This window comes from Notothenia coriiceps, unplaced genomic scaffold (genome assembly GCF_000735185.1).
Source record: "Notothenia coriiceps isolate Sejong01 unplaced genomic scaffold, NC01 NC01_scaffold00000339, whole genome shotgun sequence".
NCBI lineage: Eukaryota > Metazoa > Chordata > Actinopteri > Perciformes > Nototheniidae > Notothenia > Notothenia coriiceps.
In genome coordinates, this window is record NW_011333040.1 from 6147787 (window position 1) to 6166552 (window position 18766).

Below are 18766 nucleotides of genomic sequence, written 5' to 3' on the forward strand. Positions count from 1 at the left end.
GCAGCCCAATCTGATAGTGTGCAGCCCAAATTACAGGTTTAGATAGTTTCAGTGATCTCGAATGCTAAGATCGATACAATACCGACGACGAATAGTCTCTCTCGATTACGCGCTCTATCCTCAGCCCTCGCCACGTTGCTCCACTTTTCTGATATATAAACGCTCGTTTATCTCTCTACACACACCGGAGCGTCGGCCTTCTCTCTCTCATTCAGTCGCTTCCGTGTGTTTATACTCAATTGCTGTGTTTGACAGGCACCACCCTTGTTAATCGTCGGATGGGTGTCAAGGCACACACCTAATACCTGGGTCACATAATCCCTCCCAACCAGGGTGTGTCGGGGGGGTCTTAACGTCCTGTGCCGTTTATTAGGAACCGCAGGCCTCCTTCGTGGCTGTCCCCGACTCCTCCCATCTCACCGTCCACTCCGGCCGGACATCTGCCTGGCCACGCTCCTCTCCCCGGCGTCTCTCCCATCCCGAGGTGTCTCCCGCAGGGGCTCGCGCCGCCACCTCCCACGGCCTTGCCCTGACGCGTCCCGCGGACACCGTTCTGTCCGGTAGTGTGGCGGTCAGGCCACTTCTCGGCCGCAGACTCGCGCTGCCGGCACCTATTGGTCCACAGGGTCGGTCCTTCCTCCTTACGGGGCGGCGTCCGCTCCGTGTCGCCGCCGCCCGTACTTTCACGGAGACTCCTTTCCTGGCCCAAGGGGCCCTTCCGGCCGTGTCGTAGGGCCCTCCTTCCTCGGCACTGTCCCTCTCCCGGTCTGCCCCGGCAGGCTCTCGGTTTGCAGCTCCACTTTGCACTCGGCGCCATTCCTCTCCGGTCCGTCCAGGCCTCGCGCGGGCTCCGCCTGAGCCAGGCTCTTACGGTACCCGGGGTACTAGGCAAGGTTATGGCGCGCTCCGGCTTCCTCTCCGGCTGTCCCAGGGCCTCGCGCGTTTGGGTGCCCGGGCTACTTACCGTACCGCGAGTGCTGCAGCTTTGACAGCTCCGCTCTGCCAGGTCTTTCCGCGCGCCGTTCGGGTTCCGCGCGCTATCCTCGCGTCCCATTGCCTGGTTTCGCGGCAGCTCCATCACTTTTCCGCTCCTCCGCGTGTCGCTCCAGCTGCGTCTGTACCAGCTTGGAGGAGAGTCCCCGCGAGAGAGGGATCAGAGATCAGAGATCAGATCGGCTGCTGCTGACGGAGAACACGCAGCTCTTCCGGATCAGAGCTCCGCCGCTGTGACTGACCGTTGAGCGAAGCAAAATACACTAAGAGTTAGGCCTAACACAATTAGCTAGTTTATCTACTCTGGAACTAGCTAAACTAGTTATAAATATATGTATTCTTTACTGTCGGGTCACTTATTACAGGTTCAGAGAGCTGCACGAGACTCACGGGCTGTCAGGAGAGGGAGAGGAAAAGAGAGCCCCCCGTTTATTTATCCCATTTTATTATCCAGAATTACTGTACACTTTTGAATAAAGTAGTTAATCTACTATTAGTAGTTTGTTTAAATGCATTAATTATGTTTTTTTTTTCATTAACATAGAATAAATCTCACGTGCCCCCTGCAGTACTCCAACGTACCCCTAGGGGTCCGCGTACCCCCATTTGAGAACCACTGATCTAGCCTGCAAGACCGTGTGCAAACCGTTCATGACTAGTGTGAACACTGCATCTAAGTGTGTGTACTGTACAGTCTATGCCACTACTCCTAAAAACACAAGCACTGTCCTGTGTCTGTCTTGCCATTGGCAGATAAGTGTTAAAGGGGCAAGCCCAAAATGTAGCCGGTAAAACAAGTACAATTTAGGGAAGAAATATACATTTGTCATTTAAATCAATTTCAACGCAAAATGCATTTACAGCTGGCCAACACAGAACTCCTCCACAGAGATACACAAATCCAACTTTAAATGAGGGAAATAAGCAAGGAACACTTGAGATTCTGCAATCTCTCAACAGAGCATATCAATAAAAGACAATATAATGTACGAGCAGATCCATAGGGGTGCTAACCTCTTTCTTGCGAAGCTTGCAGATCTGCTGCTCCACCATGGTGATCTCCCTGTCCACGCGGTCCATGTTCTGGATCAGCTCCTCCTTGGAGAACCGAGCTGGCACCAGATCCAAGTCGGGGTCCATATGGACCGGGCTCACAGGGGAGATCGGCTCCAGCTTCCCCATGGAACTCCCACGGTCCTACAGACGCACAGGGGTAAAGGGGACATGATTAGATGTAATCAAAAGGATAACATTATGATCCATTTCACACAAAGAAATACATCAACCAAACAAAATGAACATGTGTTATTAAAATCAGAAGGGAATGAGGCAAAGGGCAATATGTTCCACGTGGTATGCTATACAATGTTTATTAAAAACTGATTCTAATTAAGTTGCTCATTGCACCCTCCTCTCCTGTCAAATACTTCCCTGTTTATCTCTGATTAAAAAAGGCCTAGAGGTTACACTACAAAAATAATAAACACAGTATGTGTATTCCTTGGTAAGGTAAGAGACGGCAGTGATTCATTCTACTAGTAAAGTCGTAGTAGTGCCTCAGTGTCACTAGACCAAACTAATGGATTATGCTCAAGAGCACTGGCAGATGGCTCTTTTTAAGAGACTTTGTTTAAAATGTGAAATTTGAGGATGTAGGCAAGACTAAAGAATAGTACAGCCATGTCTGGCATAAAAATGTAAAGGTTTGTCGGTCACACAATACACTGCCTTGCTTTTAAAGCGATTAAAGCGATTTATCAAACCACTGATCCTCCAAGTACTCCAACGTTAAGGTAAACATGATCTGAGAATACAATTTTAATATCTAAATATCAAAACAATTCAAACTATTACTAACTAATATTTTGAATGCATGTTGTGTTTTCAATAATCTGGAAACTGCTCAATGGAATCATATTGTTATAACGGCCCTCAGATAATGGCAGCAACCAATGGTTTTTCCCAAATGACTGAATACTCTGCCGATTATTTCCTTGAGGAATCCCTTAGATGTTTGGTCAGTACAATGTCCACGGTGTAATTGTTTACTCTATAAAACACATTGGATGTACAGACAAATATAATCCACTTTTCTGCATGGTCACATTAGAAAGAAAAAAAAGAGAATAGCTTCTGGCATGGCTCAGTTTTTTATAAAATGACGCCCTTGAATGATCCATAGGATTTCATGAGCGTCGTATGTTTATATGAAATGTAATTATTTCACTAATTCCTTAGTTGCCACAGTTTTCTATTGGCAGCAACATCAGTGTTGTTTTTGATTTACTGTTGCCATTTTGTTCTACTGCAAACTCAAGGACAGTTTAGTGCGTGCTAACTTTAGAGGGTGTGTTTAACCATGAGGGATTTGATGGTACGTAGTAGTCTGCATTAAGGCTGTTTAGTTTTCCCTCTGGTCTTGTGCCCTACACTGTCCTCTGTACTTGTCAACAGTACAGCAGCACATCAACAGCTACTACACCTGTGACATAGAGTGAAAAGGTCACAGGCCAATCGCTAAGCCCTTGGCCAGGCACAGCTTACATCTTTTAATGACCTCGGCGACCCGGGTCACATTTAGAACATTGCTCTGAATGATGTCTCGAGCTGTGCATGCATCAGGTTTTTTTTTAAATTACCCCTGGGTGCTGTAGCATGTCTGTGTAAATGTGTTCTGTTTCATAAGCACTAAGTCACGTAGTCTTAAGTGGATGCATTCCAGGCCACACTTAAATAAAGCCGTAGACATCCTATTTTAATGCTAAGAGGTGCATCTAAGTTCACAATGGTCTCTCTCTTCGGAAATCAGTCCCGCTCTTATGCAGTACACAACAGCTGGTGCACAAAACCGCTCAAACTGAGGTGACTGAGGTAAGATTTGCTAAGGTTTAATGTTGAATCTAGTCATAAAATGCAATTCATATTAAACTGGGAAGAAGAACTGAAATTAAGAGTGAAACGTGTGTCATGGTTTAAACAAGAAAACTTACCGGTACTTGAGATTAACCAGTGTAAGGAGTATTGACGGCCTTGATGAAAATATAAATATTTGTTTTTGTTCTTTTGCAGACTGATGTTGCTTTTTTTTTTAAATGTTAATGTAGTTATTTGAGCCAATGACTGATTGTCAATTCTATGTCAAGTTGACAGATATGGATTACTTCTGTGCATTGGGTTTTGTCTTCTTTTTTTTTTGCAACAAGAAGAATCTTTGAGTGTTGTTTGGTGGCATATGACATGTCACTGCTGTCCTATGCTTTGCTTAACATAAGAATCAAAGAAAAACACTACTTGAGATTTTTGTTCAAGCCAAAGCGAGTTGGTTGCTGGCATGTTTCGTCCCTGATCACTCAACATCTAGTGTCAATAAAGGTCCTTGATTCAGATACAGAGCTGATTATATTAAGACTAAAAATGACAGCCGTCACAGAGTAATCTCTGGCTGTCAATGTGAGCAGCAACTTTAGTCTCAAGTGTAGTTCCATAGATTTCCATTTTACCACTGAATAAAACAATTGTCTTTGGAATATGTATTTGTTTCAATGGTTCATGCTTTTTCTGAACCAAAACATAAAATGTGTACGTGTAAAAAGAATCAAAAAACATATTGCCAACGTCAATACACCCTGTCGACCCATCAGAAAAATAATATTCAGCCCCCTGCAGTAAGACTTATATATGCTTACACTAGTCTGATGTTTTCACTGTAAGAGTCAAGTTCAAGTATGTGTCCAGGTCGTTGTTCAGTTATACAATCCTGCCGCAGAGCGTCCCTCCTGCCGGGCTGCTGACAGTGCTTTCAGCAAAACACTCAGTCACGCTGGACAGCAGTAGAGGAGGTTGTACATAAGTCTGGTTCAAAAGTAGTCTATCCGCTTTCATTGACAGTCAGCACTGCTCTCCGCTTTCCCTTACCCATCTCCACTTTCATCACAGTTAGTTTTGTGGTTTGTTTGTTTAGAGACAATGCTCGGTTTGTAAAGTTTAAAGTGCTCCTCTTCTCCGATGCAGCAAAAGAAAAAGTGCAGTTAATTGATTGCGAGTTGTCTCAGGGTCATCTCAGCCAATGACTCGATTGATCAACTGATAGAGGGAAGTCCTTTACACCAATGCCGATAAGCTAATACTGACTATATGTCAGCCCTGCCTTTTTATTTGGCTGGGCTTTAATCTTGAGGGAGGGCCAGATATCTTACATAGGGACATTCAGACACAGGGTGTATTACTAGTCTACTTTGCTCACTCAAAGAGCAATTTATTGTACCTTAAGGAAACTGTCACGTGCATGGACAATGTTTACGAGCACCTGTGTAAACAAGTCTTGAATTCTAACCTGGTCTTACTCCCTGTATAACCAAAATATCTAGATAACTGTACGATGGTGTACTCGAACAAAATGCCGTTCTTCCCTGATTCACCTTCCAAGTGAGTCATGATACAAGCATCAGCTTTGTTTTAAACAACTGGCCTACTCCCTCTTTTATTGTTGGTCTTTGTCTCTTACTCCTCCCTTTCCCTTTTCACCTCTTTCGGTGCCTCTACACTCGCCCTTTGCCTTATATTCAGCTGGATCTTTCCTTCCATCCCCACTATCATTTGGTAGATGTGTTCCGTGCGGTGATTGCCTCTGACATGACTTATGTAATGGGTTTACGGCTCTCTCTGCTCTGAGGGGAATTACTGGCATTCCTGCTAGCTTAAGGGTCAATGTTTTTTTTTTCCTGTACTCTCTGTTGTTGGTGTATCTATTTACCATTCCTTGGCTGTCTGCCTCCCCTGGCAGTTGGAAGCACTCTGTGTAATGTCAGGAACGCCTCCCCACCAGCAGCTCTACAGTGCAAGCAAGCCTTTTTGATGTGCAGTTTCACAGTTTCATCCTCGGTCGTTTGAAATCTAGGTCAGCTCAATTACTTATTAATTGCAGTTTCACAACTCCCTTATTCTCCTCACTGCGGCTCACAGAGCTCCAGCTCCTGCAATGCAGAACCTGATTCTAGGACTTCTGCTGGGTTAAATCCACCTTTCAGGAGAATAGGAAGACTGTTCAGAGAACAAAATATATTTTTATAATTAAGTTTTTATATTTTTGAGATAGAAAAGGGGTAACCATGTATAAGTCATATACATTTTAATCTTTCAAAATCTTCTTTTAGATGTCCAACTTCTAAAAGCACCAACAATGGTGTCCTAGAATATTGGTACATACTGACAAAAGTATTTCTTTCTATTCCATTTTGTTCTACTAATAGTAGACAAAAATGGAAATCCATTAAGAGACTTAGGAGGCACATTTGGCTTGAAGGATTGATACAATTCCTGGCTAAAGAGAAAATGTTGATAAGATTTGGGGCTCATTCATAACATTTATAGGAGAAGGATTTGCCTAATGCCTTACAGTGCTTATTTTTTTCTCTTTAGACTTTAGGGTGATTATTAAGATCCGATTTTGTTCCTCGTCAGCAGGCACGATCATTTGTAAATTCCTTTATATTTGAATACAATAAATATGTCTGTAAAACAAAAAGTATCAATTCAAATGCTGATACACCCAGTCCTCTATTATCACATATTAACCATACATTTCCAAGTCCAGCCAAGTACTTCATGTTTTTCAGAGTCACCATCGAGCTCTGATATACTGCGAACTGTCAATATTATACAGTGTATGTTATAGTGCCTACTGACCTTTGACATATCCTCAGCCCCTCCCATGGGTAATTGTGGGCGATGGGATGAAGGCCTCATCAGAGACTCCGGTCCCATCTCCAAGCGAGGTCGTTTGATCTCTGCATACTCCACCTCTGATTGGTTGCTAGGCTCTGGCAGGTAAATGTGCTCATAGCGAATATGCTGCTCTTGCCCTCTGCAAAATACAAACGTAGGAGATCAGAGAAAAGCATTTAAAGCAACTGAAAGACTAAGATGAACAGTGAGCTAGAGGCAGCCATTATTGAAAGAAAAAGTGATTTGTCTCTAATGTAACAGCTAATAAAAGAAACATACAAGTTAGAAATACCCAATTTAAGAAGTGTATTTTCTTTGATTGATGTTTCAAATCAGATTTTTAGCCACACTAGCATTTTGATGGCAATCTGAATTGCAAAAAGACATTTGTTAAAAATTAACCCTTATGAGTATTAGGGATGGGAACGATTAACCGAATATTCAAAATTATTCAGGTATTCGAATATGAGTTATGAATATGTGTTATAGTAATTGTTTACAATAAACAGCAACTTTTTGGGGAGGGGTGCCTAAGTTGATTACATATGATCAAATGGAATAATTCAATGTATACGACAGTGCAATAGCTAAATGTGTATAGTCTAAAGGTGTGTTTTGCTCCGCTCACCGGTCCCTCACAGCGGGCAGAGCTAACAAGAGGATAACATTCATCCCACTTTTCTTTTTCTTTTTATAGGATATGTACATTTCGGTTAATCGGTTAACCGTTTTTTTGGGGGTCGAATATTCGAATATACATTTGCTTTCAAATTCCCATCCCTAATGAGTATGAGGCCATTTTAACCATTAGTGTTTCACCTGCATCATTGCACCTCGGGAAACATTGACTGACCAAATTCCCATTAGTCTTGGATGTATTATGCAGTTAATTCCAACATGACAATAAGTCTAATAGTGTTTTTGTCAATTTAAACTGATGAAGTCCCAAATAGGAACAAACAGTTGTATGTGAAGTTTGACTATCCAATACAAGACCACCAGACCTAAGTATTGGAACAAATAAAGCCTTCCAAAGTAAAAGCTGGATGCCAATAAACAAAGCAAGTCAAATCAATGGAAAAAAGATTTAAATAATAAACTTTGAAATAATATGTCAAGTCAAAAAGGAGCTGACAGAAGTCAACGATAAGTGAGACAATACTGATCTTCTCAGCGAAAGGCAAGGCTTGTAGCATTTTTTGTTTTAACATGTTGGCATAACCTAATCCCATTAATACAGGTTAACAACACAAAGAACATTTGTATAAAAGCCCAAGATGACAGATACAGGTGGAGATCAGGCAACACTTGGTCTTTACCATTGTTTTCAAGGCACAAACCATCGCCAGCTGGCTTGATTTGGTTCAAAATGTATAATAAAGTAATCACTGAAAACCATTTTATTCAGCAAAGCAGGAACATGTAATTGTCCACTCAGTACAGGAAAGTGGAGAGAAAGGGAAGCTAGGAAATGGTGACTCACTGTAACACTACCATCTAATGGTTTTACATTTAGCAGCATATAGTGGAGTATGGGGTTTAGCAGGAATTGCTTAGCAGTATAAACATGGTCATACATGCACACAAAGCCAAAGATAAGTGCTTTGTTGAGACAGTAGGAGCTATGGCACTCCCTATACTGTACCCCAAAACTAGAAGTGATGTGGATGGCTAGGAATGCTAACAATTACATTACCAGCCGCAGGAGGAGGGGAACGCACCATACTGTAACGTGATCTACTCATGATGTGCTGCATGTGTGGGGCTAGTATAAACCACATTCTGCATGTGTTCGTCATTGGAGGGCGGTGGATAGCATCACGCTAAAGTGCACCAGTAAAATGGATCCGTGGTGTGCAATCAAATGACAGCTTCTGAATGTTAACTGCACTTAGATTTAGAAGATTTTATTAGCCCACTTGTAAATGGCGCTCTGTTCTTTCTTAGGACAGTTTTTCAAGTCTGCCCTGGAGGCAGATGCCAGAAAGTCAGTGACTTTGCTGCCAGTGTCAAAATGGAAGTGGCTTCTGAAAAGAAGAGGGAAAACACAACCATAATTGCTGGTCCAGGCCCACAATGGCCTAGTGTGTTGTTTCTTTATGTGCCAAAGAGCATGGAGCCTGTCTCTGCTGAGTTGGGTGCTGCTGGTGGTTTGGTGAAACGATCGCCAACATCCACTAAGAGATTTATATAAGAGATATGTCATGCTGTTGTTATGTAATATGATGGGCTAAATCTGCATGTTAGAGGTGTCATGGGGTGCTGAGGAAACAAAGTCATTGATCAGAGTGATTGGCTTAATAGTACCTCAGAAAAATAGGGTGCCAAAATGAATACCCAGATGGCGTGTGACTACTCCACCCCCCACCCCCCCCCGGACACATTTTTCTCACTCATTCAGTGACACACTTCCTCATCTCCATAGAGGGCTGGCACTTACATAATCACATCATCAAGCTGTAGCCCCCTCTGCACTCATCTTCCCCTCCCTCCCCCTCTTTCTTTCTCCCTCTCCCTCTTGTGAGTGTGCAGAATACTCTGATCCCTGGGGAGGATTTGTCTGGAGAATGAGAGAAAGAGATGTGTGTAGAGGTGGTGGTGGTTTGTGTGCGTGTGTGCGTGTGTGGGGGGAGGTGGGGGACAAGGACAGGGGCAACACAACACAACAGCTCCATTACTTTCTTAGTAGTTTGGAACAGAGATCATGTGTGCAGCCTGTTATTGTGAAAGCATTATGGCGTTTGCGAACTTTGCGCGGCTTCCAATGTCTTGGCTGTTCCCCGGAGGAATAGCCCCACAGCTGTGCACGGCGCAGGGATGGCTAGCAGAGAGAGGAGCCAGCCTTACTGCACCACAGCTGGGATGAATGAAACGAAGAAAGCGCAGGAAAGAGGAGGGACTATGTGTGCCAAAAACTTAAGCTCTCAACTTTTCTCTTCATTTAACTGAACAAAAACTCTTATTACTCACACAGCAGGGGACAGGGATATTCTCAAATGCTTAATGATGGATACAAATAAAGGTTACTTTCTTTCTAGAAGGGTGCATATGTTGGAAAACTCATCAATTCCTAGATGGATAATCTAATTTTCTAATATAATATAATCTAATAATAAACTCATTTTTATCAGAATTCAAAAGGCTCTTCTTTAGAAAATACTATTGCAAACCATTGTTGATTATTATTGGCAACAATATGTCCAGCTATGTCAGTAAACTCGACAGGGATTAATACAATCAGCAACACGACAAATACATAAAGTAAAGGGGAAACCTATTTGTGCAAATATTTGATTTATTTTTATTTTTAAGAACACACATACTAAAGGTCTGAATACTATTTTTGATACCCATTTACTACATTCAAGTGCACGGTTAAATAACATAATAACAGCTACTGGACAAACCCCTTTAGCATTTTTGCACCAGTTTTGTTTGCACTGTTCTCTCGGTTCCAGGCAGACATTAAGTGGTTTCTCTGTGTTGTTATTCTTGCCATAAAATGTATTCACTCCCTTTCTCAAGTAGCCTCAGACAGATGGGAAGAGGCGGAGTGACTGAGATATTGCCTGAAGTAAAGAAGAGGATGAAACAAACAACTAGCACAGCGGCTCACCAATGATTATACTGTTGAGGCTTTCCGCTAGTGTTAATTTCGTCAGCTATTTTTTTAATTTAGTTTTAGTCTTAGTCCTGTGTTAAATTTCCTTTTTAGTTTTAGTCATATTTAGTCACCTTCATCCTGTTTTTAATTTGGCAAGTTTTAGTCGACTAAAAGTCTGAGCAATTTAGTCATATTTTAGTCAAAGAAAACAAATTATTTTAGTCTACTTTTTGTCAATGAAAACGGTTGAGTCTTTTTTAGTCATCAGATTATATAGAACATTTCAGTCAAACTAGTCTAGCCAAAACCAATAATTTGTCATTTTAGTCAAATTTATTTCACAATAAGATTATATCTTGTCCTTATTTGATGAAAAACACAGGTTGATTAAGAATGCAGCTCTGCAGAGAGTATCAGGTCAGGTTGTGGTGTTTTTACCTGTGTTATGGCCACATTGCTTCCCTTCTGATAAAACAATGCATTCGCTTTTTTCCTCCGCCTCATGGTAGTGAGCATGGGCTCAAACGGGTATTCGGTTAACGCGACCACTGCTCCCAACCCTGTTGTTGCCATTTTATTTTCTGTTAAATAAGGTTCGTTAGACCCAAGTCTTCCTGACAATTCACAGTGTGCCGCTGCCCGGTGTAATTCAAATGTACCGCCGCGCGCAGCACAGACACACAGCTGCTGCCCAGCCGCAGCACCGGAAATTGAACTGCTGGGAGAAAAACTGACTATCAGAGATGTAACGTTATCTTTGATAATATTTCGTCTCCTCATTTTTCGTCAACGAAAGTAAAGAGAGATTTTGGCATAGTTTTTATTTAGTAAACTACATTTTCGTCTTGTCACTTTTCGTCAATGATATTGCATGATGATTTCGTTACAGTTATTGTTTACTGCCGTCGGTGCCGTCTCGTCATCGTCTCGTTTTCGTCATGGAAAAAAAGGTCGTTGACGAACATATTTCTTCATAGTTTTAGTCAACGAAATTAACACTACTTTCCGCCCTGTAATTAGGGTATATTTGAGCATTAACTCAATAGTACATTATCACCTCGTCTTCACTCCAGTACAATTCAAGAGGAGAAGATTGCTACTTAGATCTATCATACTAAGAAAGTAATAATGCCATCCTTTTAGGAAAATGCAGCTTCTAAGGGCCATGTTGCTTCTTCTCTGTGGAACACAATGGAAACAAGCCTGGGCTTGCTACAAATGGAGACATGGTTTGCAGAATTACTGAGATGTATTGAAGGACAAGCACACATCTGAGAAGAGGATGGATTGAAGTATTGCAAAGGTAAGAATAACTTGATTCAGACTCTGAATGAAAACATAGAATAAATGCCTCAGACTGCCCTCTAAGGTAAAGCTGAAAGCCTGATATACTCCACTGAAAGAATTCCTGTCCACAGAGCCTGCCAGCAAGACCGGCAGTTTATTTCTCATCTTCTGAAAAACAGCCTCACTTCTCCACTATCTCACATGGCATCTGTGTTGCACAGACAGCATCATGTACACTGAGGCGGTGTTTACAAGAGAACGAAACGGGTTGTATCCGCTCTTTTCTCTTTCGTTAAGCCCGTTTGTTCACACGAGGCCGTAACGGAACCGCGGAAACAGACCCCGCAAACGATAACGGGTCGCAAGGTGGATAGATCTGCAAACGGAACGCTCTGGGGGGCCAATGGGGTCTGAGAGCGACTGCCAAAGCACCAGTGATTGACCGGAGGGTGTCAGGAAATCAGGAGCTGGTGTGTCACAGGGTGGTGTTTATTTCTCTATAAATCCATTACCCAGTTAGGCTAAGCTAACCGTTAAACAGGAACAACACACATCTCTGGCATATACATGTTGAAAACCCTAATCCCATCTGATTGATACTTAAAGACGCCAACACAGTGTGTGACCAAGTCATTCTACCATCTGCTGTCTGCTGTTACTACTCTGAGGCTAGGGGAACACAAATTATTTTATAATATATGAACGACAGCCCCACATTTCACAAAAAACATACTGGTAATGTCACTTATACCTATAGTACCTATAGGTTTTCTAGGGAAAATCAACCCTTTCAAATGGAATGTTGTACTACTAGCCTGTTTCAACACATGCAAGAAAACCGACCATGACAATCAACTGAAGAGAAAAACATTCTTGTGACTTATCCTCTGTGCATCATGCAAAATTAATGTCATGCACATCAATTATTCACAAGTACTCATCCTCAGAAAAGCATGGCTACATAAATAATAAACAACTTTGATAGGTACAAGACCTAAGTCTCCAGAGGGAAAGTCCTATACATACAATGCTTTGCCTGACTAACTGTTGGTCTATTGAAGATGGCATCACTCTGCAAGCTCCATTGCCCCGCACAGCTGTTTAACACAACATTGCATAGGAACAGCTTGTGGATGCCAATTACATTACATTACATTACATATGACTTGTTAGACGCTTTTATCCAAAGCAACTTACATACTCAATACTGTGGGCAATCCCCACAGGAGCAATTTGGGGTGAAGTGTCTCGCCCAGGGGCACAACCACATGCTGACTGCAGTGGGGTTTGAACCTGTGCTCCCCTGATCCGAACACCAACGCACTAGTCCTCTGCACCACAGCCTACCCGGAATACACAAGGATTACACTGGGGGAGGGTTAACAGGCAGAGGCTTTAGTAGAATAATACTGCATAAAAATGAAGCCTGCATGACGCTTCCTTTGAGCGGGCTTTGTCCTTCAGTCATCATGACTACACAAGGACAACCACAGTGAAGGGAGAACATTGCCATTTGTATGTGAATGGTATGTAGAACTAACGTTAACTGACAGATAACATCACAATATACATCTAACATTAAAAAAAAATATGAACCATATATGTCATGTAACATATATAAGGCTGGAATGTATTTTTATTGTTTTTTTTCCTTTCAGTTTTCCATGTTTTTTCAAAAGATATATATATATATATATATATATATATATTAAACAGTACTACAATAACACCAATTGCTATTTTCTAGGCTGATCTTAATTGTACCTGCTGATTTCGATGTTGGTTCTTTCTAAGTATTATAACAGCATATACACATTATTGACATTTTCTTTAACCAAATATTAAATATCTTGTCCATACATATTAGAGAAAAATTATAGAAAACTCCATACCATGTAGGTAGGCCTGAAATAGAGTCAATGATTTATAATTATCTAATACTATTATTATTTTTATATAACGCTATTCATGAATCAGTATCAATTTCCAAGAATGTGAAGGTGTTTGTTTTGGATAATACTAGCTCCCACACTGAGCAGCGTGCTGCTGGCTGCTCACTACTGACAGCGCACGGAGCGAGAGGACAGGGGGAGACGGCTACCATTACTCTGTTCAGCATGCATGGGAATGAATTACAATAGAATAAATAAAGTGTTTGTCTATGTAACTTGTTCCAAACGCACACAATACATTGTAATGAAAAGGCACTAGTGTTGTCACGATACCAATATTTTGGTTTCGATACCGATACCAAGTCAAGAATTGCGATTCCGATTCTTTTCTTTAAAAAAGGTAAACAGTCTTAAATGTAATTAATGTGCTTCATTTAACACCAGAAGCATAACCATAACACAAACTTTTAAACAATGAGAACAATACATTAAATAAATGACAATTAAGCATCATCTATAAACAACTTTTTTGTTTTTCGCTTCTGGCGTCTTTTTTGTCAACAAGCCGAGGCGCAGCGGCAGTTGCACTCCCACTTGCAGCCATGCTTCTCGTTTTCTCACATGCTCTGGCAGCTAGCGCGTGCACGAGAGAGGGGAGGACCTTAGAGCGTGCTTGAGAGGAGAGGGACTGCAGGCACGGCTGCAGTGCAGTGATTGGAAGCAGAGCGCTGAACACACACGGTTCTTATTAAAACAGCGCTTTCTCACCGGAGTACTTTCCCCCGTCATTCTTAAAGCACCGATACTAATGAGACGGAGGAACCGTAACGTTTTTAACGGCAGGGTATCGCGGTACCTTTCAAGTATCGGTACACCGTGCAACACTAAAAGGCACAAGAAATCAAAACGATCTACAGACTTAAAAAATGGCAATCAGATGTTTGTTAGTGAGGATATATCTTATATATGAGCCTGGTGCACTGACCTCTCATTCCCGGGCTGAAACTCCGAGAGTAAGGAGGGCCGGCGGCGATGGGGCTGGGACAAGTGGGAGCTGTAGTCCCTGGCATGATGAGAGTGGAAGTCAACTAGTCCCACTTCCTGCAAGACAAACAACAACACGTTTTCAGCATGGACCATCCTTCTGAATGATGCAAAGAGCAAAGTGAATAAAAACATTTTAATTTCATGTAATTTGACCCCACTTCCTGCCTTTTTTTTTCTGTAATATCCAACTATTTTCTCTCCAGCGCTCATTAATCGCTCTCCTTCCATTTGTTTCTCACACAAGTGGGGTAACCCATGCCGCTACTGTAAGCTTTCCCCTCTGCCAGTCAGGGATTGTGGGATACAGCCAGTCAACCCTCATCTCACCCTGAATGTGTTGACAAGAGGGAGTGCTAGGATTAACTACAGGTGCAGCTGTGGACATCCCGGGGGGTAGGCCTTGGCTTCTCCCGCCAAAGAAGAACAAAAAAGTTCTTGCAAACACTGGAGGTCACTGAGTGAACTTGTACATCAGACAGCCGCCTGTTCTTTGAAGCACAGACAGCTTTGCCCCCAATACATAGAAGAACATAATCTTGATAATTAGGACATTTCTATGGAAATAATGGGGAAAGCCTTAATGTGTCTCCATGCTGTCAACATGAACTGTCAACTTGTACATCTAATGAGGGAACAGCTCTGTGTGCATAACATTGCAACCTGGGAAAGTTTTTGTTGGAAAAACACCAGTGGGGGCCCCTGGGGTCAGGCCTCTTTCCAGTGGATTAGAGTAATGCCCTGTTTACTAAATATTCAAGCAGGCAGAACCAGAATGACAGATTCAGTCAAATCTCTCAAAAGGGTTTCGGGGAAAAGGGAAGTTGATGAGTTCATGTGGAGCCCTTAAACACATTGTGTACCGGACCGCTTACCGTGTGTGCCCGTTGCAGCTGTAGTGGTAGACTGGCGGGGTTTGGGAGGTGCCGTGTGTCCACAGTCCTCCGGCCTGGTGGCCCAGACTGGGGATGAGAGGACATGCTGGCACAGCCGCTTCCTCTACAGGCAGGAAGTCGGTATGTCTGCAGAGCGGATGCTGTGCATTATTAGCTGTTTCTCTTAGCCATCAACCTGCGGAGAAAGAGAAAAAATTGCCATGAGACTTTATTTGTACTTGAGCAACCCTGGTGGCATGATTTTGGCCACATTCCTAAATGAAAAGAACAATGCATAAAACATTGTGCAATATGTGTGACGGTTGCTCGGGAACAATTTGATGTTTTCTGGCTCGCACCTCTGAAGTAGCTAGAGATGAAAGTGTGTGTCTGTCTGCTCCGGATATCAGAATGTCATCACCTCCCTGACACAGATGCTCCCCCTTCCATTTCTCCTAGTAAAGTAGTGAGAGTCCCTGCACCTGCTAGACTGAACCCCCCCTTCAATGCTTACTGAATAGCTCACTGTCCTCACACACTGAGGACTCACAGACAGACACGTCAAGCAGCCAGCCCGTAAACCAAGAATACTGACTTTAATGGGGCTTCACATGAAACATAAATAACTCAATGGCAGAAAGATATGTAGTCCATGAATGTCAGGCACTAGATTTTAACTCCAGATGACATTATGCAAACTATATCGACCTCATTTACAAGGGTGCAACATATTGACCAAGAATGAAAACAAGTCAAAACTGGCACAAACCTGATGTAACACACTGAATGTTTACTTTCTCTGTAAAAGCTAAGGGAATATATGTTTATGGTTTACATAAATAGGGAAATAAGAAAGGAAGTAAAGTAAGTCGAGTGAAAATAATGAGGCAAAAAATGAATTGCCATAATTCTCTGACAGTGACCATGCAGTAGGGCTGTGCAATTAATAGTATTTTAATCTCGATTTTGGCTTGCAACGATTACGAAAACAACGTAATGGAAATAAAACGATTATTCTTTTTTTTTTTTTATGTATTATTTTTAATTAAAAAATAAAGGGTAATCATACTGTTCCAAACATTTTTTCAATAAATGTATGTTTTCAAAGTAAATGGATAATCGTTTTTAACTAATTAATAATCAATTATTGACCAAAATAATCGTGATTATAATGTTTGCCATAATCGCACAGCCCTACCATGCAGATAACATCACACACACGACAAAGGGAAATCTATGACAATAGCTTATGGCCTTATTGTATAATATTTAAGGTTTTTAAATTCAACAAAAATTAAATGTTGACACAATGATGAGCTCTGGTCAGCTTTTTATAGCACCATTCTCAGACACTTAAAAAGCATGTGCTAGTAGTAGTAGCAGTAGTAGTAGTAGTAGTAGTAGTAGTAGTAGTAGTAATCGTGACATATGTCCCTGTGACTCCTGCCATCAAAGAAATTAGGACTCCTGCCATTTGTAGGAGCCTCTGACTGATGACGCCTCTCTCATAGATCACATTTCAGCGCTGTACAAGCCACACAACAGGCACTTTGGCAGAAATATGGGCTCACAACATGGCAATGACTGAAATCTTTACAAGCAGTGCTTAAGGTGTACTGCTAAGCCACCACCACTGGGACCACATCCATAAAAAAAAAGTAGAACCATTTTGGTTTGTAGATATGAGTGAGATTTGAAACAAAATGTAATGTCCCACTTCTATCAGTTTGTTTTGTATAAAGAATAATAACAGTAACAAGGCCAATATTACTTAACCATCATTACAAGGAGTGTTTATAACATTTGAGATGTGATTATTTGATATTCAATCTGTAAATGTAAGATTGCTATAAAATAAATTGTTTACAAATTTATTTAAAAATCCAAATAAAAGACCAGTCATAGATGCGGTGTAGGACTGACACAACACTGCTGTTTGTCTGTTTGGAATCTGTGGTAGTGTTTATATAAATGTCAGTGCTGTCACAACCACATGAGCCTATTTGGAGGCACAGTGGGTTATTGTGGGAAATTACAATTTATGTAACAATTGGTTGAACTTAAATACATTGGTAACCGACAAACTGTAACACTAGCTCACTAGTGCTAACACCAGGTCAGCTAATACCAGGCCCCTGAAGGTCCCATCCTAGATGTAGAGTAATCACTTCTGCAACAAATAGTAAACAAGCATTACTGGATCAATGAACACCACAAGGTTCAGGCCTACATTGTTGGTATAATAGAACCTATGGTAGAGTGCCAGCGTGCCAGTCTCTGTTGTCTGACTCTTCATACTGTACAAAGAGAGGCCTTATCTATCCTTGCTTCCTGCCCCACTGTCACAAATACAAAGTGTTACTTGATTTCAGTTACGCAGAAGGCTCTTTTACAAGAGGCTGAACACGGCTCTGGCATTAAGGAACAGAGGCGCTCTGTAAAAATCCTCAGAGAGGACAGGAGATAGAAAACACTGCTAAAGTTTTCATATTGGCTAAATAATTTTCATCTGTGTAGGGTAGTTGAAAACTGTGGCTTGAAATATTTTCAAAGAACTGGTGTATACTTGTCTTTATGAGAGACAGACAAAGAGACTAGATAAACCGACCACACAAAGGGAGGTGCTAACGTGATTGAGTAGACTAGTGAAGTTCTAGATGAAAAAAACTAGGGATGCTCTGATCGCCAATTTTGGGGCCAATCACCGGAATCAGTATCGGCCGATACCGATTGCCGATCCGATCGAGTGGGTGGGGCCTATGGGGATCTTCCATTTAAAGTGATGTTTAAAATTCAGTTAATGGGGCTCATTCACTGGCGCTTCCACAAACAACAACCAACATAGTTATTACATTCAAATGAAGTACATTATTCAAGTTTACATTCACTTTGGACAATAACACAGGAGAAATGAGCGGAAGTGTTCTCTTTTCCTCTCTCCCTCTCCCGTCATAATTTTACGTCATGGGATCGGCTCTCGCGATCGGCATTTTTAGAGAGCACCGATCGATCGGCGGAGAGTTAGTATCGGCCGATATCGATATCGAAGCATCCCGGAACAAAACTCATGATATTGACCAGCGTTTCCGCCAGGGGGGCGTCTTGCCGTCATTTGACGCCGAGGGCGTCCAAAAATATCAATAATTCGAGAGAAGATCGAGAGTTTTTATCGCTTGAAATAACGAAAAGGAAAAAGGACAAGGACATCCCGCTGTTGGAGGGGCAACGGAGTCTGGTGGGATTCTTTCCGGAGTATTGAAGATCGTTTCCCCGACATCGGCGGTGCCCTGGCCTACGAGGACAACACGGGACTAGACGACTTGACCCTAAAGGTCCACAACGAAGGG

The 18766-nt window shown here is 42.0% G+C and overlaps 1 protein-coding gene across 1 annotated transcript in view; it reads right to left on the reverse strand.

The window, feature by feature from the left end:
• The window catches only part of LOC104950353 (nuclear receptor corepressor 2-like), a 145294-nt gene that overhangs the window by 68159 nt on the left and 58369 nt on the right, over positions 1-18766 (reverse strand). Inside the window, exons 2-5 of the mRNA XM_010776869.1 lie at positions 15420-15615; positions 14486-14601; positions 6679-6856; positions 2008-2190 (exon numbers count right to left, since the gene is read on the reverse strand). Of these exons, the coding sequence (XP_010775171.1) occupies positions 2008-2190; positions 6679-6856; positions 14486-14601; positions 15420-15524 (582 nt within the window). The 5' untranslated portion in view covers positions 15525-15615. The remainder of the gene's footprint in view (positions 1-2007; positions 2191-6678; positions 6857-14485; positions 14602-15419; positions 15616-18766) is intronic.